At 46.7% G+C, this 22,871-nt stretch overlaps 1 protein-coding gene across 2 annotated transcripts in view; it reads right to left on the bottom strand.

Annotated features, from left to right (window-relative positions):
* Positions 1-4,061: 4,061 nt before the first annotated feature.
* mvb12ba (multivesicular body subunit 12Ba) overlaps positions 4,062-22,871 on the bottom strand; it is a 61,963-nt gene continuing 43,153 nt past the window's right edge. For both annotated transcript variants that reach the window (XM_071351448.1, XM_071351447.1), the window contains exons 8-10: positions 14,555-14,610; positions 14,226-14,285; positions 4,062-9,494 (exon numbers count right to left, since the gene is read on the bottom strand). In XM_071351448.1, the coding sequence (XP_071207549.1) occupies positions 9,408-9,494; positions 14,226-14,285; positions 14,555-14,610 (203 nt within the window). In that variant the 3' untranslated portion in view covers positions 4,062-9,407. The remainder of the gene's footprint in view (positions 9,495-14,225; positions 14,286-14,554; positions 14,611-22,871) is intronic.

Genomic DNA, 22,871 nt, shown 5'->3' with positions numbered 1-22,871 from the left:
GTGGAAAAAGTAGTTTCCCCCACTAACCGACCCACGACCTCTCTGAGCACTATTGTAGGCCTACTACTGTAGTATTTCTATCATATTATACACAGTGAATTTATTTTCTCCACCCGTTTTATTCCTAGTATGTGTACCTAACACGTCTTACTACATTTTTAGAGGGATAGTTCACACAGATGACAAAATGACATATTGGTTTCCTTACTCTGTGGGCCATCTATGGACAAGGTATGACAGAAATCCATGCATTGGTTTAGTTTTCCTGGCATTGTTTACAAATGCTAACATTTCAGCAGTTATGGCACACATCCCATGCAAGTCATGGTACCTACAGAGCCTTCAGAAAGTATTCAGACCCCTTTACTTTTTTCACATTTTGTTATGTTTCAGTCTTATTCTAAAATTCATTTTTTCCCCCCTCAATCTACACACAATATCCCATGATGACAAAGCAAAAAACAGGTTTATAGAAATGTTTGCTAATTAAAAAATAAAACATGTAAATATCAAGTATTTAGACCCTTTACTCAGTACTTTGTTGAGTCTTGGGTATGATGCTACAAGCTTGGCACACCTGTATTTGGGGAGTTTCTCCCATTCCTCTTTGCAGATCCTCTCAAGCTCTGTCAGGTTGGATGGGGAGCGTTGCTGCACAGCTATTTTCAGGTCTCTCCAGAGATGTTCGATCGGGTTCAAGTCCGGGCTCTGGCTGTGCCACTCAAGGACATTGAGACTTGTCCTGAAGCCACTCCTGCGTTGTCTTGGTTGTGTGCTCAGGGTCGTTGTCCTGTTGGAAGGTGAACCTTCGCGCCAGTGTGAGGTCCTGAGCGCTCTTGAGCAGGTTTTCATCAAGGAGCTCTCTGTACTTTGCTCCGTTCATCTTTGCCTCGATCCTGACTAGTCTCCCAGTCCCTACCGCTGATTAGTGGCTTCCGTCTGGCTGCAGAGATGGTTGTCCTTCTGGGAGGTTCTCCCATCTCCACAGAGGAACTCTGCAGCTCTGTCAGTGACCATCAGGTTCTTGGTCACCTCCCGACCGATGCCCTTCTCCCCCGATTGCTCAGTTTGGCCAGGCGTCCAGCTCTAAGAGTCTTAGTGTTTCCAAACGTCTTTCATTTAAGAATGGTGCCCTTCCTCAGATGCCTCAACACAATCCTGTCTCTGAGCTCTACAGACAATTTCTTTGACCGTATGGCTTGGTTTTTGCTCTGACATGCACTGTCAACTGTGGGACCTGATATAGACAGGTGTGTGCCTTTCCAAATCATGTCCAATCAATTGAATTTACCACAGTTGGACTCCAAGTTGTAGAAACATCTCAAGGATGATCAATGGAAACAGGATGCACCTGAGCTCATTTTCGAGTCTCATTGCAAAGGGTCTGAATACTTATGTAAATAAGGTATGTTATTTTTTTTAAATATATATGCAAAAATGTCTAAACCTGTTTTCACTTTGTCATTATGGGGTATTGTGTGTAGATTAAATTTGTTAAACTCAGCAATCAATTTTAGAATAAGGCTGTAATGTAACAAAGTGGAAAAAGTCAAGGGGTCTGAAAACTTTCCAAAGACACTATATTTTTCAAACTATCCCTTTAAGTTTGAACTGAGACTCATTGATATGACGTTGCTCAGCAGGATGTACCGCATACATTGCAGATATACAGCACGATGCAATACGTTACAGCAAAAACTATCTGCACGCATGTGCTTCGTCCTGCTGCAGCATGACAGCAGTGGGACAAAAACAGTAGACAAGTTTGGCCTCACACTTCGCCCTCTTAGTTGTGGAAGCTGGCCAGATATTTCCGTTTTACTTTGTGCAACGCTGATTTTTTCTTTAATAACAGGGCTGTTGGCCGCTGTCCCCCCTTGAACCGTTAGCGTCTCCATGTTGGCAGCCCTAGTTTCCCTTGTGGATGCTCAGCCCTTTACTGAGCACATCTGGCTCTGATGAAAGGAGAAAGACGGCTGTAAATGTCCAAAAAGCATAGCACCTCAACGGGTGTGCAGTGTTAGCGCACCTGTCTTGAGACCTTCTCTTTTCGATTGGCCATATCCTGTCCACTCTTTTCTTGCAAATATACGGACAGCCCTGCTCTAACACCCCCCCCCCCCCCAAACTAAGAATGGCATTGCCTCAAATGATCTCAGGTATCATGACTCAATAACCTCTCAGGGGGTTCATCAATTAATCATTGGTGTCGCCATCATTACTTATGCAAGAGTTAGTTATTAAACTTTTGACGGAGAAAGGATTAGATCTTCCATGACAGTGGCTCAGAGGAAAGAACTCCACCTGCTGGCATGCAACCGTCGTTTCAGACAAAACGCCACTTCATCATGGATCCCTCTCATTTTCTGAGCAACAACCTGGTCCTGAGGGAGCGGCACCCGGCAACAGCCTGGTCCTGAGGGAGGGGCACCCGGCAACAACCTGGTCCTGAGGGAGCGGCACCCGGCAACAGCCTGGTCCTGAGGGAGCGGCACCCGGCAACAGCCTGGTCCTGAGGGAGCGGCACCCGGCAACAGCCTGGTCCTGAGGGAGCGGCACCCGGCAACAACCTGGTCCTGAGGGAGGGGCACCCGGCAACAACCTGGTCCTGAGGGAGGGGCACCCGGCAACAGCCTGGTCCTGAGGGAGGGGCACCCGGCAACAGCCTGGTCCTGAGGGAGCGGCACCCGGCAACAGCCTGGTCCTGAGGGAGCGGCACCCGGCAACAGCCTGGTCCTGAGGGAGCGGCACCCGGCAACAGCCTGGTCCTGAGGGAGGGGCACCCGGCAACAGCCTGGTCCTGAGGGAGGGGCACCCGGCAACAACCTGGTCCTGAGGGAGCGGCACCCGGCAACAACCTGGTCCTGAGGGAGCGGCACCCGGCAACAACCTGGTCCTGAGGGAGCGGCACCCGGCAACAGCCTGGTCCTGATGGAGGGGCACCCGGCAACAACCTGGTCCTGAGGGAGCGGCACCCGGCAACAACCTGGTCCTGAGGGAGCGGCACCCGGCAACAGCCTGGTCCTGAGGGAGGGGCACCCGGCAACAGCCTGGTCCTGAGGGAGGGGCACCCGGCAACAGCCTGGTCCTGAGGGAGCAAAAAACAAGCCAGAAAACTTCCCCAAAACCTGACCCCTCCCATCGCCCCCCCAACCATCAAACAACCACCCTCCTCGGGGGGTAGTTAGGGAGGCAGGTTCCCCAGGAGTCTGCGCGATGGCCTCTCCTTTGATCTCACCAGGAAGGAATCCATTTGTTTTCCTGCTCCGGCCACTTAACTGCCATTCCCAAGGCAAGGGCGAAGCCTGGCCGGGCATCTGTCCTCAACATCTGCCCATCAGAGGGAGGAATCAACTCACACCTTGAGTCATCACAACCCAATCGTCCTAATCGGCCTCACATGGCCACCAGCAGAAACCTTGCGGATGAAAAGGGGGATATTTTTTTTACCTTGACGGGGACTCTTCTGGTTAAGTAGTAGGTAACAAGATTAAAACGTGAGATGCCATTTGTATCTTGTAGATAGTTTTGATATCCGTTGTTCCGTAGTTCAGTTTGAAGACATTGAGAACTTTCACACAGTATTTTAAAGCTGCAATCTGCAGTTCAAACAATGACGCGGTCAAAGGTCAAACCGCCACTGTTTTGGTAAACAGCTAAGGAATGGGGGGGCTGGAGAAAAGTAACCACTCAAATTCATTAGAGAGAGCACTGGATGCAAGGGCTGATGCAATGACTGACCAACCATGATATCAAAATTATAGTTTAAACCAGGTTTTTAAAATGAAACAAAGTGTCACAATATAGTGCAAGGTGTAATCCGATGTAGTTGAATTGAAATCTTTATTCCAAGACCTTTCTCTATATTAGTGTACGGAAGACCACAACACCCCAATGACGCATTACAGAAAAACCATACCTCTCAGGCTGCATACAATGTGCTGGGGCTGGGTTGTACCTGGTCGTCTGACAAAATACTGTCACAGCACTGGATATAATTGTAATCTTATTGTTAAATTTAGTCAACATAGGTCTCGTTGTAAAATCAGAGACAAATCAGCCACCATTTTAATAAAGTTTTATTCAAAATGTGTTAATACAGACAGACAAACAAGCACACTGATTTGTCCCTATGTCAATATTAAAAGACAATGTTTAATAAATTAATACAAATGATACAATGACTTTTCTTTATAATTAGTTATCATTTTGAAGAGATGCACTAACTTGCGACATTGACTAATGTAATCCGTGGTACCATTAGCCTTAACCCAGTACGCTGGCATACAAGCAACATGCAAAAGTCTGCCTGACAAACTTCCGTCATTTCCATGGGACCCTAGTCCATTCTCTGCATAAACTCACATCGGATAAGATGAAAGAAGATTCTATTTTGGTGACAAACAAAATGGAGAGAAATCAGAAGTCAGAGAGCAGAGGTAAAAAAAAGAAGGAAAAAAAAGCAGCCTTGACAGGTATATGGCATCATGACAAGCACTCAGCGTTTCTGAATAAATGTCTTAAAATTGTAAAAAAAATGGGATTAAAAGTAGCCTATATCCATGGAAAGGACAAATTGCTTCCCCGAATGCTTCCGTTACAGGTACAATTTGGTGACAGTGGGTTGTGCGTGCCAGATTTCTCTGTTGCCGACATCTTGAGAGGAAAGTAACTTGTGGGTTTTGAAGTAGCTAGTTAAGAGGTCTCTCTCTGTTGTTTTACTAGTCATCATTAAAACGACTGGGGTGGTACTGAGATGAGAGAACCCGCATGTTTGCACACTGCCGGATAACTAATGATTGAGGGAGCGAACCGACCACCAAAAAAAAAAAAAACTAAAAATAACATTTATAGAATGAAGGAAGTAATGAAGAGCAGTGGGTTGAAGTTAAATCAAATGTAGGATGCTTCTGAGAAACGGTAAATAAAAGATCACTCCTGTGGATTAGTCACCAGTAGTTTGGTCGGTACTCCATGTGTGTAGAGTACCACACACAAACAAAAAACACGTGCAAACACACCTCAATGACACACAGGGTAAACATTTTAACATAAGACTGCCATAATAATAATAATAATAGGCCCATATTGATTTGAAGTGTCTGATACCCAAAAGAGTAGGCTTTGAAACTGGGATACAAGGTTTGTCTTCGAACACCAACTCTTTATCAATTTTCAAACAGAAATGGGGTGTGCCTTTGGTGGTTCATCGACGTGTCATTCTGGTCATGTGCGCCGCCGCGACAGACTTAGCTAGCCCGCTAGCTAAGCTAGCCACTTGTAGCTAGTTCGTTAGCTAAGCTACCACTTGTAGCTAGTTCGTTATCTAAGCTAGCCACTTGTAGCTAGTTCGTTATCTAAGCTAGCCACTTGTAGCTAGTTCGTTATCTAAGCTAGCCACTTGTAGCTAGTTCGTTAGCTAAGCTGCCACTTGTAGCTAGTTCGTTATCTAAGCTAGCCACTTGTAGCTAGTTCGTTATCTAAGCTAGCCACTTGTAGCTAGTTCGTTATCTAAGCTAGCCACTTGTAGCTAGTCAGTAACTCCTCCAGTATGTGTTGACATCATTTCACAGGATTTGTTTTTTGGACGGAAGCTGTAGAGATCCGTAAGAAATGGCACTTCTGTAGCCAAATATCTTATTTCTCCATTTTGTTTAAGCAGTAAATGACCTGGTATGATCGTGCATTGATCAGTTATACAGTTTTAAAAGATATTGTTTTGCTTTTTTTTGGTCCAAAATTGACCTTTTAAAACATCAGTTATCAACCACAGGATCCTCAGAGCCATAATGAATTCACAAGCATTTACAAATTAAGAGTTCTCAGGAAGACAAACAAAACATCAAATCGTATAGGCTTTAACTCTGGTAGTACAGAGCTTCATGTTGTTTGGGTGGTTCGATTTGTTAGTTAACACTAATATAAATTTGAGGATTTAACTAATAATATAAACTGTGGAAGCTTCTCGTCGTCAACTTAAGTTTTGTTTACTGGTGGGATGAGAGTCATTCAAAGTAGGATAACCCAAACTCCATCCAGGAGAGAAGAGTTGCAATTCAAAATCTACAAATCCCAGCTACAGCTTGTTGGACAGTATCTCTCATAGTTGGAAGGAATCCACAGCCGTCCATATTGAAAACAATACAGGACTGAAAACTTGACCTCGCTGAAATCAACAGTATTATTAAAATGTTAATACACAGACAAATCATATTAGTTAACAACAATGTATTTTTATCATGACCATCTGAAGATATTTACACGCCACAGTTCAGATGTAGAAGTACAGATGTAGGTTACCATGACGCAGGCAGAACAAAACAAGCCGTAACGTGGGCGCATTTACAAGCATCGTTTTTGAATGGACGTTTGGTCTAGTTGAACTAGCTAAGCTACTAGCATGATCACAATATATAGGCAGTAAAATAACACAATCGTCCTCTTTTTGTTCTTTTTTTTTTTTTTTTTTTTTTTTACATTGATTTGACAATTTTTAGAGTTTCTGAAAAATACAACACTGAAATGTATTGGTCAATTATTCTGGGGAGAGAAGGATCAGAATACTCCTCAGACCTTAAATGAGCAATTAGACAAAGAGAATAAAGAGAAGATTTGAAATCGTGTTTTTCCCAAAGGGCACCACGAGATGCTCTAATAAGGAAACAACTTCTGCCAAGCGTAGAAAGCTCAACTAAATGACGTTGCAACTTGATGCTTTAAACAACAGCGATAGAATACATCAGTACCAGGAATGCGAGAAAGAAAAGGTTCTCCAGAGTTGACATTAATTTCTAGGCAGTGTTGAAAAAGCTTATGTCGAAAAGGAGCAACCCTGGATGCCATTTAAGACAAATACTGTTGTACAAAAACAAAAAAACGTTCTCAACATTAATACCATTAATATCAAGCATGTGTGTGTAACAGAATGACAAGCAACAGCAAACAAACTAAAAGTCATAGCAATTAGTGGTTTGATCACAGTTTGTTGTAGCACAGTTGAGGCAATAAGACAAAAAAAAAAACTAAAGTGTTGGAAAAACATTATCGCAGAAGATGTGTTTCCTGATAGTTTGGAGTGTGTAAGCTGGGTCGTGTTCAACAGAGAGAGAATGTTTTTTGAAACGGGAAGGTACTAAACTGAACACAGCTTTCGGTTTCCTGTTGCAGAACATTTTTTGATCTGGTGAACACAACCCCAAGGTTTAGAGGGAATCGTGTCAGAGTTTGGAGAAAACTTAGGAGATGGGGGTGTTATTAGTTGTAGCACTCCCCACCCCCCCATGCCAATGGACAGGCAAAACATCAGGAACCCTTTTATTAAATTACAATAAGTCATTTTTGACAAGACCACATATCAGCTTATGCGTGAAACAAAAGACTGTTACTTGAACCCAAATAATTAAGTGTGTTCTTCTTGATTCCTGATCACATTTAGTTCAAAAACACATTATACACATAATTAAAACATTAAAAATCTAGTTTGTTCGTTAAGAAAATGAAAGTGGCAAATGAATACTATCACAATGCTGGCCCTTGTAACCTGACTAGAGAAAAGACAGGGCTCTCATAGGTAACTGGCTCCTTAAAAACAAAGCAGTAGGTTTCTGTCAAACTCATTCTGCGAGAAATAGAAAATACAGCTTTTAAAAGATAAGAAATACTAAAACCATGACAAAAGACTGAGTAAGCCACAGTGAAACTGGTAACAGATGCAAACATCTGGCTTTGAAAAAAACAAAACAAAAAAAACAGTGGTGTGTTGTCCAGCTAGACCCTTACCGACTGTAACAGTCCATTTACTAGTGGTTCTGATTTTAATCCAAGGAGTGTCTCAGACCAGAAAGAACATTGATGGAGTCGTTGAAACGTGACAGAATAGCCGAGGCAAAGAGTAAGAACTGAAATTTACTAAATAATAGCGCACTCACAAATAATTAGGAGAGAAAAGAACAGCCTCAAAGCAGTTTGTGAACTGTCCAAATCAATATTGTTGGGGGACATTTATTTTACAGTAACATGTAAGCTGGCTTCTCCTCCACCTGGGCTTACATCTAGTGTACAGGGAGGTGGTGGTGGGGACTGTAGTCAACGATTGGCTAAGCTGCTCTTTGATGCAGAAATATCCACAGACGACCAATGGAACGAAGGCGAGGCCAGTGGGTTATGCCCTGCTTATATCCAATAGGGTGTTATAGATCACCGTTTGTTCCAACCATCCAAGTCTCTGTGGGGGCTTTAAAGTTCCCGAAAGGAGGGATGATCAAATGTGCATTTCTAGACTAAACTGGTGCCTCTGCCACTATAGTTCATGGGGTGAATGGACAAGCCTTGCTCTCTCTCTCTCCTCCCTTAACCACCAAGGGTCCCAAATCACACAACCTTCAGGTTCACAGGTCTTTCCATCCTGAATGCACAGCGGAGCTCGTCTCTACCACACGTCTGTGAAAGCCGGGTCCCTTTTACCATGGAGTGTTTCCCTCCTCCTCCTTCCAATAAGCAGTACTGAACTTTAAAAACAAAGAAGAAACAACTGGCCAACCAAAAGGACTTCTGTTTGTTCATATATATATTTTTTTTTTCAAAAGAAAAGGACCATCCATTTGGACAGTGGACCAAGCTGTCCCTTATTGTTTTGTTTGGTAGGAGTGGAGGGAGGAGTGGAGGGAGGCAAGGAGGGAGGCAAGGAGGGAGGAGTGGAGGGAGGCAAGGAGGGAGGAGTGGAGGAAGGCAAGGAGGGAGGAGTGGAGGAAGGCAAGGAGGGAGGAGTGGAGGAAGGCAAGGAGGGAGGAGTGGAGGGAGGCAAGGAGGGAGGAGTGGAGGAAGGAGTGGAGGGAGGCAGACAAGGAGGAGTGGAGGGAGGCAGACAAGGAGGAGTGGAGGGAGGGAGGCAGATGAGGAGTGGAGGGAGGCAGACAAGGAGGAGTGGAGGGAGGCAGACAAGGAAGAGTGGAGGGAGGCAGACAAGGAAGAGTGGAGGGAGAGAGGGAGGAGTGGAGGGAGGCAGGCAGGAGTGGCAGGGAGGGAGGCCGAAGGGAGTGAGGGAGACCTAGTTTCCTCTGTCGCTCTCTCTCTCTGGCTTGGTTTGTGTGGGATGGTTCTCAGTAGTAGTAGTAGTAGTGTGAGTCTCTCCTCCTCTCCTGCTGGAGGACTGGGGGAGGCTCAGACCTCTCTGTAGGGGAGGAGGAGGAGGAGGGAGAGGCTTAGATCTCTCTGTAGGGGAGGAGGGGGAGGCTCAGGTCTCTCTGTAGGGGAGAAGGCTCAGGTCTCTCTGTAGGGGAGAAGGCTCAGGTCTCTCTGTAGGGGAGAAGGCTCAGGTCTCTCTGTAGGGGAGAAGGCTCAGGTCTCTCTGTAGGGGAGGAGGGGGGAGGCTCAGATCTGTGTGGGACTGGGGGGAGGGGGGGGGGGGCTCAGGCCTCAGAGCCCAGGGAGATCCGTGTGGGACTGGGGGGCAGCCTCGCTGCTGCGCTGTGCTCTGTGCGGAAACTATACTCGTACTGAGAGAAAAGGTAGATGAGAGAGATGGAAAGAAAGATAACATGTCATCAACTATTATCAGGACTACATTAAATACATTTATAAATAATAAAGCATATTTAGTGCATTTGTTTAACACACCTTTGAAAACTGTTAGGGCCACCCATTAGTCTCTGACATGATTTTTGGTCAAAGTATTCCCCCTTGTGGCGAGGCCCAGCACAAGCCAAAACAAATTCTATCCACCACAAAAATAGAATGTAGTTCCCCACTGATAGATGCTTGAGGTCTGGAATCAAACCGAACTCATTTAAATCCAAACAAATGCTTATTAAAATGCTGTGAGAGATCAATAGTGTTTTGGGTCTAGAGGACCGCCAACAGTGTGTTGTAATACCTGAACGACCCCCCCACCAATTTAAAAAAAATCTATTACAACAAACTGAACTAAACAATTCCACTAAGAGATTACAATGAACGTTTTCAATGACATGATTTCAGTTGATTTGCTGTGTGCTAAGAAAACAGTGCACTAGGCGATGCTGTGTGGTAAGAAACCAGGGCACTAGGCCATGCTGTGTGGTAAGAAACCAGTGCACTAGGCGATGCTGTGTGGTAAGAAACCAGGGCACTAGGCGATGCTGTGGTAAGAAACCAGGGCACTAGGCCATGCTGTGGTAAGAAACCAGGGCACTAGGCGATGCTGTGTGGTAAGAAACCAGGGCACTAGGCGATGCTGTGGTAAGAAACCAGGGCACTAGGCGATGCTGTGTGGTAAGAAACCAGGGCACTAGGCGATGCTGTGTGGTAAGAAACCAGGGCACTAGGCGATGCTGTGGTAAGAAACCAGGGCACTAGGCGATGCTGTGTGGTAAGAAACCAGGGCATTAGGCGATGCTGTGTGGTAAGAAACCAGGGCACTAGGTGATGCTGTGGTAAGAAACCAGGGCACTAGGCGATGCTGTGTGGTAAGAAACCAGGGCACTAGGCGATGCTGTGTGGTAAGAAACCAGGGCACTAGGCGATGCTGTGTGGTAAGAAACCAGGGCACTAGGCGATGCTGTGTGGTAAGAAACCAGGGCACTAGGCGATGCTGTGGTAAGAAACCAGGGCACTAGGCCATGCTGTGTGGTAAGAAACCAGGGCACTAGGCGATGCTGTGTGGTAAGAAACCAGGGCACTAGGCGATGCTGTGTGGTAAGAAACCAGGGCACTAGGCGATGCTGTGTGGTAAGAAACCAGGGCACTAGGCGATGCTGTGGTAAGAAACCAGGGCACTAGGCCATGCTGTGTGGTAAGAAACCAGGGCACTAGGCCATGCTGTGTGGTAAGAAACCAGGGCACTAGGCGATGCTGTGTGGTAAGAAACCAGGGCACTAGGCGATGCTGTGGTAAGAAACCAGGGCACTAGGCCATGCTGTGTGGTAAGAAACCAGGGCACTAGGCGATGCTGTGTGGTAAGAAACCAGGGCACTAGGCGATGCTGTGTGGTAAGAAACCAGGGCACTAGGCGATGCTGTGGTAAGAAACCAGGGCACTAGGCGATGCTGTGGTAAGAAACCAGGGCACTAGGCGATGCTGTGTGGTAAGAAACCAGGGCACTAGGCGATGCTGTGTGACTACTAGTTGACAGATCTCCTCCATACCACAGGATTATGGTTAAACAAGCAGACGTTAACGATATTCCCACCGCACCAATTCATGGCTTGAAAAGCAATTCCAGAGGACATACATACAACCCGTTGTATGGTACCACAGCAGATCTGCCAGATGAGCAAGATTCAACAAAGCATCTTGTATTGGTCTTAACCCTAAACCTTTATTTATTACCTTACTTAAACAAGGATTAGTCTCAACTGAGACTCACCTGTTCCGATCTATTGTCTCAACTGAGACTCACCTGTTCCGATCTATTGTCTCAACTGAGACTCACCTGTTCCGATCTATTGTCTCAACTGAGACTCACCTGTTCCGATCTATTGTCTCAACTGAGACTCACCTGTTCCGATCTATTGTCTCAACTGAGACTCACCTGTTCCGATCTATTGTCTCAACTGAGACTCACCTGTTCCGATCTATTGTCTCAACTGAGACTCACCTGTTCCGATCTATTGTCTCAACTGAGACTCACCTGTTCCGATCTATTGTCTCAACTGAGACTCACCTGTTCCGATCTATTGTCTCAACTGAGACTCACCTGTTCCGATCTATTGTCTCAACTGAGACTCACCTGTTCCGATCTATTGTCTCAACTGAGACTCACCTGTTCCGATCTATTGTCTCAACTGAGACTCACCTGTTCCGATCTATTGTCTCAACTGAGACTCACCTGTTCCGATCTATTGTCTCAACTGAGACTCACCTGGTCCGATCTATTGTCTCAACTGAGACTCACCTGGTCCGATCTATTGTCTCAACTGAGACTCACCTGGTCCGATCTATTGTCTCAACTGAGACTCACCTGTTCCGATCTATTGTCTCAACTGAGACTCACCTGTTCCGATCTATTGTCTCAACTGAGACTCACCGGGTCCGATCTATTGTCTCAACTGAGACTCACCGGGTCCGATCTATTGTCTCAACTGAGACTCACCTGGTCCGATGGGTATGTGGTTGAGACAATATTGTTTCTCTGCCATGTTCATTCGCAGACATTCCAGGTTTTAAGACATTTGGTTGTTTTTTTATGTCTGTTCACCTTTCCATCTCTCCCTCATCCCTGCAATTCATCACCATCTTCCTCATCCCTTGTCCATCTCTCCCTCATCCCTGCAATTCATCACCACCTTTCTCATCCCTTGTCCATCTCTCCCTCATCCCTGCAATTCATCACCATCTTCCTCATCCCTTGTCCATCTCTCCCTCATCCCTGCAATTCATCACCATCTTCCTCATCCCTTGTCCATCTCTCCCTCATCCCTGCAATTCATCACCATCTTCCTCATCCCTTGTCCATCTCTCCCTCATCCCTGCAATTCATCACCATCTTCCTCATCCCTTGTCCATCTCTCCCTCATCCCTGCAATTCATCACCATCTTCCTCATCCCTTGTCCATCTCCCTCATCCCTGCAATTCATCACCATCTTCCTCATCCCTTGTCCATCTCTCCCTCATCCCTGCAATTCATCACCATCTTCCTCATCCCTTGTCCACCTCTCCCTCATCCCTGCAATTCATCACCATCTTCCTCATCCCTTGTCCATCTCTCCCTCATCCCTGCAATTCATCACCATCTTCCTCATCCCTTGTCCATCTCTCCCTCATCCCTGCAATTCATCACCATCTTTCTCATCCCTTGTCCATCTCTCCCTCATCCCTGCAATTCATCACCATCTTCCTCATCCCTTGTCCATCTCTCCCTCATCCCTGCAATTCATCACCATCTTCCTCATCCCTTGTGCATCTCTCCCTCATCCCTGCAATTCATCACCATCTTCCTCATCCCTTGTCCATCTCTCCCTCATCCCTGCAATTCATCACCATCTTCCTCATCCCTTGTCCATCTCTCCCTCATCCCTGCAATTCATCACCATCTTCCTCATCCCTTGTCCATCTCTCCCTCATCCCTGCAATTCATCACCACCTTCCTCATCCCTTGTCCATCTCTCCTTCATCCCTGCAATTCATCACCATCTTCCTCATCCCTTGTCCATCTCTCCCTCATTCCTTGTCCATCTCTCCCTCATCCCTGCAATTCTTCCTCATTCCGTGTCCCTCATCTCCCTCATCCCTTGTCCCTCATCTCCCTCATCTCTCCCGTTGCAGCCCCCCACAGGATGAAGACGTCAACTCAAATTGTGGGCTAATCAACACTTAGAGAGACACCAATTACGTATGTCCGCAAGTTCCTCATAGTCATTGGGGAAATGGGAGCCTAATGGTTGGAACCGACACCATCTGAAGCAATGAGGGGAGAAAAGCATGTAGCACCCGCCCCCCCAAAAATATGATTGGCTGCTGTATCTGATTACAGGATCCCTTCTCATCACTGGATCATGCCTTTTCATTTACTCAAAATGTCTTCCCTTAATTACTGTATTTTGAATAGCATCAGCACATTAACATGCAACCCTTCGACGGGCAGACGGGCAAACTTCACAGAGTAGAGGGCGAAATAAGTCAAATACCGACCTCTAGTGGACAGTTGAAGAAATGCAGTGGCACAAATACAACATTGCAACAGTAACTGAAAATGCTGCCTTCACAAAGCACTAACAAATAAGCTATGCACCTCCTCTCCATACTTATTTAACTCATTTTCTCTGGGTTCCTTCCATTCCACTGATCATGTGGATTAGACACTACGACTTACTTGGAGCCCTCGCACACTAGGTAGGGGCAACGTCACGGCTCGTTTATTCTTTTAAGAGGGACATACAGCTCGGTGCTCTGACAGAGAGAGGCTTGGGTGTGGTTTCATTCAGAGAGGGCTCATGTCTGCTGGAAAGGCTCCTCTAACCTCCACGTGTAAAAGCCTTTTACATAATCAACATGAGACCAGAAGTGTGAACACCCGGGCCTCTATCAAATGCTAGAACCCGTTTTGAAGGCAGTCGATGATGTCATATGTCTCGGTGGGTCAGTGTACATGGTGGTATGAGTTTAGCCTGTTCTCCAGGCTCGGTTTGTGGAGTCTTGCCAACTCCTATGGTGTTCGGCATGACAAGGACCACAGGAGTTGGCAAGACGGCACAAACAGATCTGGAACCAGGCTAGTACGGGTTAGCCCGGAGGGAGACGGTGTACTCACCTCTTTCTCAATCTCCGTAAGCGACTTGATTGTGATGCCCATCAGATCCACCTGCTGCAGCTGCAACACAGATGGCCGACAGGACATGAAGTTGACAGGCTGAGCGAGCATGTTGAATGCATGTAAGTTTAACACAGACTTCTCTTCTCTCAGTCTGTGCCTACTCTTCTTCAAACAGTTTCACACATACTGAGCAACAATCTAATCAAGCTTATATCTACATCAGAGGCAAGAATATTGCCCATTGCATTTTTTTTCTCTCTCACAACTATGATGCTCAACAGTCAAGAGGACATTTTGTGAGTGAACCAACCGAAAGACAGACTCACATCATCGGAAGCGCAGGCAAACTTCTCAGAGATCATGAAAGGCACTCCATCCATTGCTGAAAGAGACAAAGGAGACTCATTACGCCACAAGATACAAATGGCTGGTCTCGATGTTAGGGCGCTGAGCCAGTAACCGAAAGGTTTCTGGTTTGAAAACCCCGAGCTGACTAGGTGAAACATCTGTCGCTGTGCCCTTAAGCAAGGCACTTAACCTCAAATGCTCCAGGGTCGCTGTATAATGGTGACCCTGCATGGTACTCCACTCCCCGAAGGTGTACCAGGGGGAGTTGGAATATGCAGAAATACATTTCCATTAAAAACTTGTGTAACAGGACAAATATAAGTAACCCCTAAATTATGTATTAATACCTAAAAACCCTCTGTCAGAAGGTTCCGTCGAGGCCACTGGGACTGTTGCCTTATTGCTAATCAACCTCCCTCAAGTTCCAATATATCTCCAAAAGAAACCAAATATATACACTAGATTCAAACTCTATATAAATAGCTCTTTAGCTCCAAGGTCAAATTCCTGGTGTTGTTCCTGGTGTTTGATGGCTTAGCTATAATGTGGAACCATGATGATCGTTAAATAACAAACAAAAAAAACTTGGGCCTGCATAGTTTTGTTTGACCAAAGTTTCAGTTTGACCCCAGCGTATGGCTTTGGGTTCATCCATACACACACATGAAATTGAAGACGTCGGAGTAAAGTGTTAATTACAACCTCCCTCTGTGTGGTATGTTGCCTTTCCCACATTTAAAATGACAGGCCTTGTGACCATCAACTATGTCAACGATTGCATTTGTCACACTTCTGAAATTAAAATCTTATTTAAAATCCTGTACAGATGACATGGGGTGTAGGCCAGGGGTTAGAGGTTCAGGATGACATGGGGTGCAGGCCAGGGGTTAGAGGTTCAGGATGACATGGGGTGCAGGCCAGGGGTTAGAGGTTCAGGATGACATGGGGTGTAGGCCAGGGGTTAGAGGTTCAGGATGACATGGGGTGCAGGCCAGGAGTTAGAGGTTCAGGATGACATGGGGTGTAGGCCAGGGGTTAGAGGTGAGGATGACATGGGGTGCAGGCCAGGGGTTAGAGGTTCAGGATGACATGGGGTGTAGGCCAGGGGTTAGAGGTGAGGATGGGGTGAAGACAGAGCGAGAATTCTCCAATGAAAGAGCCCAAATGCATTCAACAATCCCTTTTAAACCTGTTGACACGTGAAAAGCGGGCACAGGTCAATTGTTAATTCGTATCATGTTACTCCTCCAATATAATACAAATGTAAATAAACCTCATTCCAAACAAAAACAGATTTGTCCTTCAACCTCCTTGTCTAGTGCCTCGTCCTAACTAACCTTAAACGCTGTAGGGCATAGAACCCACCCCCTTCAGATCAACTAAGGAGAGGAGACAAGGGAAGGCCGCTTCCTTCAAGCAGAGCATTAGAAGCTCATTAATAACTTAAATAACCCACAGAAGATCTTTTAAGGGACATTAAGATGATGAATCTTTATAAATTGTCTTTAAATGGCTTGGATGTGGAAGGCATCATTTCATCTGGCTGTAATTAGCTGGGGATATATAGCATGGCCACACTCCTCCATGGGATGGATGGACAGTATGTCGCTGTCTCCTCAGGCCATGTGTTGCGACCGGGGTAGGGTTTCAAAATTCCGGTACCTTTCCCACAATTCCACAAATTCGGGTTGGAAGATAACTGAAATGAGAGAATATGCAAGGAATACAGAAATTCTCCAACCCAAACCAGAATTTTGGGAAAATAAGTAGAATTTTGCAACCCGAGACAGGGGGTTATGGGAGATGTAGTGAGGGCCGATGGGGCATACTGAACTGAAGGTGATGGGGACCTGTAGTGGTCCTCCATCTACTGAAGGAGACCTGTAGTGGTCCTACATCTACTGAAGGAGACCTGTAGTGGTACTACATCTACTGAAGGAGACCTGTAGTGGTCCTCCATCTACTGAAGGAGACCTGTAGTGGTACTACATCTACTGAAGGAGACCTGTAGTGGTCCTACATCTACTGAAGGAGACCTGTAGTGGTACTACATCTACTGAAGGAGACCTGTAGTGGTCCTCCATCTACTGAAGGAGACCTGTAGTGGTCCTACATCTACTGACCTGAAGGAGACCTGTAGTGGTCCTACATCTACTGACCTGAAGGAGACCTGTAGTGGTCCTACATCTACTGAAGGAGACCTGTAGTGGTCCTACATCTACTGAAGGAGACCTGTAGTGGTCCTACATCTACTGAAGGAGACCTGTAGTGGTCCTACATCTACTGAAGGAGACCTGTAGTGGTCCTCCATCTACTGAAGGAGACCTGTAGTGGTACTACATCTACTGAAGGAGACCTGTAGTGGTCCTCCATCTACTGAAGGAGACCTGTAGTGGTCCTCCATCTACTGACCTGAAGGAGACCTGTAGTGGTCCTACATCTACTGAAGGAGACCTGTAGTGGTCCTACATCTAATGAAAGAGACCTGTAGCGGTCCTCCATCTACTGAAGGAGACCTGTAGCGGTCCTCCATCTACTGAAGGAGACCTGTAGTGGTACTCCATCTACTGAAGGAGACCTGTAGTGGTCCTACATCTACTGAAGGAGACCTGTAGTGGTCCTACATCTACTGAAGGAGACCTGTAGTGGTCCTACATCTACTGAAGGAGACCTGTAGTGGTCCTACATCTACTGAAGGAGACCTGTAGTGGTCCTACATCTACTGAAGGAGACCTGTAGTGGTCCTACATCTACTGAAGGAGACCTGTAGTGGTACTACATCTACTGAAGGAGACCTGTAGTGGTCCTCCATCTACTGAAGGAGACCTGTAGTGGTCCTACATCTACTGAAGGAGACCTGTAGTGGTCCTACATCTACTGAAGGAGACCTGTAGTGGTCCTACATCTACTGAAGGAGACCTGTAGTGGTACTACATCTACTGAAGGAGACCTGTAGTGGTCCTCCATCTACTGAAGGAGACCTGTAGTGGTCCTACATCTACTGACCTGAAGGAGACCTGTAGTGGTCCTACATCTACTGAAGGAGACCTGTAGTGGTCCTACATCTACTGAAGGAGACCTGTAGTGGTACTCCATCTACTGAAGGAGACCTGTAGTGGTCCTCCATCTACTGAAGGAGACCTGTAGTGGTCCTCCATCTACTGAAGGAGACCTGTAGTGGTACTACATCTACTGACCTGAAGGAGACCTGTAGTGGTACTACATCTACTGACCTGAAGGAGACCTGTAGTGGTACTACATCTACTGAAGGAGACCTGTAGTGGTACTACATCTACTGAAGGAGACCTGTAGTGGTACTACATCTACTGAAGGAGACCTGTAGTGGTCCTCCATCTACTGAAGGAGACCTGTAGTGGTACTACATCTACTGAAGGAGACCTGTAGTGGTACTACATCTACTGAAGGAGACCTGTAGTGGTCCTACATCTACTGACCTGAAGGAGACCTGTAGTGGTCCTACATCTACTGACCTGAAGGAGACCTGTAGTGGTCCTCCATCTACTGAAGGAGACCTGTAGTGGTCCTCCATCTACTGAAGGAGACCTGTAGTGGTACTACATCTACTGAAGGAGACCTGTAGTGGTACTACATCTACTGACCTGAAGGAGACCTGTAGTGGTCCTACATCTACTGAAGGAGACCTGTAGTGGTCCTACATCTACTGAAGGAGACCTGTAGTGGTACTACATCTACTGAAGGAGACCTGTAGTGGTACTACATCTACTGAAGGAGACCTGTAGTGGTACTACATCTACTGAAGGAGACCTGTAGTGGTACTACATCTACTGAAGGAGACCTGTAGTGGTCCTACATCTACTGACCTGAAGGAGACATGTAGTGGTCCTCCATCTACTGAAGGAGACCTGTAGTGGTCCTACATCTACTGAAGGAGACCTGTAGTGGTCCTCCATCTACTGAAGGAGACCTGTAGTGGTACTACATCTACTGACCTGAAGGAGACCTGTAGTGGTCCTACATCTACTGACCTGAAGGAGACCTGTAGTGGTCCTCCATCTACTGAAGGAGACCTGTAGTGGTCCTCCATCTACTGAAGGAGACCTGTAGTGGTCCTCCATCTACTGACCTGAAGGAGACCTGTAGTGGTCCTCCATCTACTGACCTGAAGGAGACCTGTAGTGGTCCTCCATCTACTGACCTGAAGGAGACCTGTAGTGGTCCTCCATCTACTGACCTGAAGGAGACCTGTAGTGGTCCTCCATCTACTGACCTGAAGGAGACCTGTAGTGGTCCTCCATCTACTGACCTGAAGGAGACCTGTAGTGGTCCTCCATCTACTGACCTGAAGGAGACCTGTAGTGGTCCTCCATCTACTGACCTGAAGGAGACCTGTAGTGGTACTACATCTACTGAAGGAGACCTGTAGTGGTACTACATCTACTGAAGGAGACCTGTAGTGGTCCTACATCTACTGACCTGAAGGAGACCTGTAGTGGTACTACATCTACTGAAGGAGACCTGTAGTGGTCCTACATCTACTGAACTGAAGGAGACCTGTAGTGGTACTACATCTACTGAAGGAGACCTGTAGTGGTCCTACATCTACTGAAGGAGACCTGTAGTGGTCCTACATCTACTGAAGGAGACCTGTAGTGGTCCTACATCTACTGACCTGAAGGAGACCTGTAGTGGTCCTACATCTACTGACCTGAAGGAGACCTGTAGTGGTACTACATCTACTGACCTGAAGGAGACCTGTAGTGGTCCTCCATCTACTGAAGGAGACCTGTAGTGGTCCTCCATCTACTGACCTGAAGGAGACCTGTAGTGGTCCTCCATCTACTGAAGGAGACCTGTAGTGGTCCTCCATCTACTGACCTGAAGGAGACCTGTAGTGGTCCTACATCTACTGAAGGAGACCTGTAGTGGTCCTACATCTACTGAAGGAGACCTGTAGTGGTCCTACATCTACTGAAGGAGACCTGTAGTGGTCCTCCATCTACTGAAGGAGACCTGTAGTGGTCCTCCATCTACTGAAGGAGACCTGTAGTGGTCCTACATCTACTGACCTGAAGGAGACCTGTAGTGGTCCTCCATCTACTGAAGGAGACCTGTAGTGGTCCTCCATCTACTGACCTGAAGGAGACCTGTAGTGGTCCTCCATCTACTGAAGGAGACCTGTAGTGGTACTACATCTACTGAAGGAGACCTGTAGTGGTCCTCCATCTACTGACCTGAAGGAGACCTGTAGTGGTCCTCCATCTACTGAAGGAGACCTGTAGTGGTACTACATCTACTGAAGGAGACCTGTAGTGGTACTACATCTACTGACCTGAAGGAGACCTGTAGTGGTACTACATCTACTGAAGGAGACCTGTAGTGGTCCTACATCTACTGACCTGAAGGAGACCTGTAGTGGTACTACATCTACTGACCTGAAGGAGACCTGTAGTGGTACTACATCTACTGAAGGAGACCTGTAGTGGTCCTCCATCTACTGAAGGAGACCTGTAGTGGTACTACATCTACTGACCTGAAGGAGACCTGTAGTGGTCCTCCATCTACTGAAGGAGACCTGTAGTGGTCCTCCATCTACTGACCTGAAGGAGACCTGTAGTGGTCCTCCATCTACTGAAGGAGACCTGTAGTGGTCCTCCATCTACTGAAGGAGGCCTGTAGTGGTACTACATCTACTGAAGGAGACCTGTAGTGGTCCTCCATCTACTGAAGGAGACCTGTAGTGGTACTACATCTACTGAAGGAGACCTGTAGTGGTACTACATCTACTGAAGGAGACCTGTAGTGGTCCTACATCTACTGAAGGAGACCTGTAGTGGTCCTCCATCTACTGAAGGAGACCTGTAGTGGTCCTACATCTACTGACCTGAAGGAGACCTGTAGTGGTCCTACATCTACTGAAGGAGACCTGTAGTGGTCCTACATCTACTGAAGGAGACCTGTAGTGGTCCTACATCTACTGAAGGAGACCTGTAGTGGTCCTCCATCTACTGAAGGAGACCTGTAGTGGTCCTACATCTACTGACCTGAAGGAGACCTGTAGTGGTCCTACATCTACTGAAGGAGACCTGTAGTGGTCCTCCATCTACTGAAGGAGACCTGTAGTGGTACTACATCTACTGAAGGAGACCTGTAGTGGTCCTACATCTACTGACCTGAAGGAGACCTGTAGTGGTACTACATCTACTGACCTGAAGGAGACCTGTAGTGGTACTACATCTACTGAAGGAGACCTGTAGTGGTACTACATCTACTGACCTGAAGGAGACCTGTAGTGGTACTACATCTACTGAAGGAGACCTGTAGTGGTCCTACATCTACTGAAGGAGACCTGTAGTGGTACTACATCTACTGAAGGAGACCTGTAGTGGTACTACATCTACTGAAGGAGACCTGTAGTGGTCCTACATCTACTGAAGGAGACCTGTAGTGGTCCTCCATCTACTGAAGGAGACCTGTAGTGGTCCTACATCTACTGACCTGAAGGAGACCTGTAGTGGTCCTACATCTACTGACCTGAAGGAGACCTGTAGTGGTACTACATCTACTGACCTGAAGGAGACCTGTAGTGGTCCTCCATCTACTGAAGGAGACCTGTAGTGGTCCTACATCTACTGAAGGAGACCTGTAGTGGTCCTCCATCTACTGAAGGAGACCTGTAGTGGTCCTACATCTACTGAAGGAGACCTGTAGTGGTCCTCCATCTACTGAAGGAGACCTGTAGTGGTACTACATCTACTGACCTGAAGGAGACCTGTAGTGGTCCTCCATCTACTGACCTGAAGGAGACCTGTAGTGGTCCTCCATCTACTGACCTGAAGGAGACCTGTAGTGGTCCTCCATCTACTGACCTGAAGGAGACCTGTAGTGGTCCTCCATCTACTGACCTGAAGGAGACCTGTAGTGGTCCTCCATCTACTGACCTGAAGGAGACCTGTAGTGGTCCTCCATCTACTGACCTGAAGGAGACCTGTAGTGGTCCTCCATCTACTGACCTGAAGGAGACCTGTAGTGGTCCTCCATCTACTGAAGGAGACCTGTAGTGGTACTACATCTACTGAAGGAGACCTGTAGTTGTACTACATCTACTGAAGGAGACCTGTAGTGGTCCTCCATCTACTGAAGGAGACCTGTAGTGGTCCTCCATCTACTGAAGGAGACCTGTAGTGGTCCTCCATCTACTGAAGGAGACCTGTAGTGGTCCTCCATCTACTGAAGGAGACCTGTAGTGGTACTACATCTACTGAAGGAGACCTGTAGTTGTACTACGTCTACTGAAGGAGACCTGTAGTGGTACTACATCTACTGAAGGAGACCTTTAGTGGTACTACATCTACTGACCTGAAGGAGACCTGTAGTGGTACTACATCTACTGACCTGAAGGAGACCTGTAGTGGTACTACATCTACTGAAGGAGACCTGTAGTGGTACTACATCTACTGACCTGAAGGAGACCTGTAGTGGTACTACATCTACTGACCTGAAGGAGACCTGTAGTGGTACTACATCTACTGAAGGAGACCTGTAGTGGTACTACATCTACTGAAGGAGACCTGTAGTGGTACTACATCTACTGACCTGAAGGAGACCTGTAGTGGTACTACATCTACTGAAGGAGACCTGTAGTGGTCCTACATCTACTGACCTGAAGGAGACCTGTAGTGGTACTACATCTACTGACCTGAAGGAGACCTGTAGTGGTACTACATCTACTGAAGGAGACCTGTAGTGGTCCTCCATCTACTGAAGGAGACCTGTAGTGGTACTACATCTACTGACCTGAAGGAGACCTGTAGTGGTCCTCCATCTACTGAAGGAGACCTGTAGTGGTCCTCCATCTACTGACCTGAAGGAGACCTGTAGTGGTCCTCCATCTACTGAAGGAGACCTGTAGTGGTCCTCCATCTACTGAAGGAGACCTGTAGTGGTACTACATCTACTGAAGGAGACCTGTAGTGGTCCTCCATCTACTGAAGGAGACCTGTAGTGGTACTACATCTACTGAAGGAGACCTGTAGTGGTACTACATCTACTGAAGGAGACCTGTAGTGGTCCTACATCTACTGAAGGAGACCTGTAGTGGTCCTCCATCTACTGAAGGAGACCTGTAGTGGTCCTACATCTACTGACCTGAAGGAGACCTGTAGTGGTCCTACATCTACTGAAGGAGACCTGTAGTGGTCCTACATCTACTGAAGGAGACCTGTAGTGGTCCTCCATCTACTGAAGGAGACCTGTAGTGGTCCTACATCTACTGACCTGAAGGAGACCTGTAGTGGTCCTACATCTACTGAAGGA

The sequence above is a fragment of the Salvelinus alpinus genome, chromosome 18, assembly GCF_045679555.1.
Source record: "Salvelinus alpinus chromosome 18, SLU_Salpinus.1, whole genome shotgun sequence".
NCBI classification, from domain to species: domain Eukaryota; kingdom Metazoa; phylum Chordata; class Actinopteri; order Salmoniformes; family Salmonidae; genus Salvelinus; species Salvelinus alpinus.
This window is presented reverse-complemented; position numbering and strand designations above follow the sequence as displayed.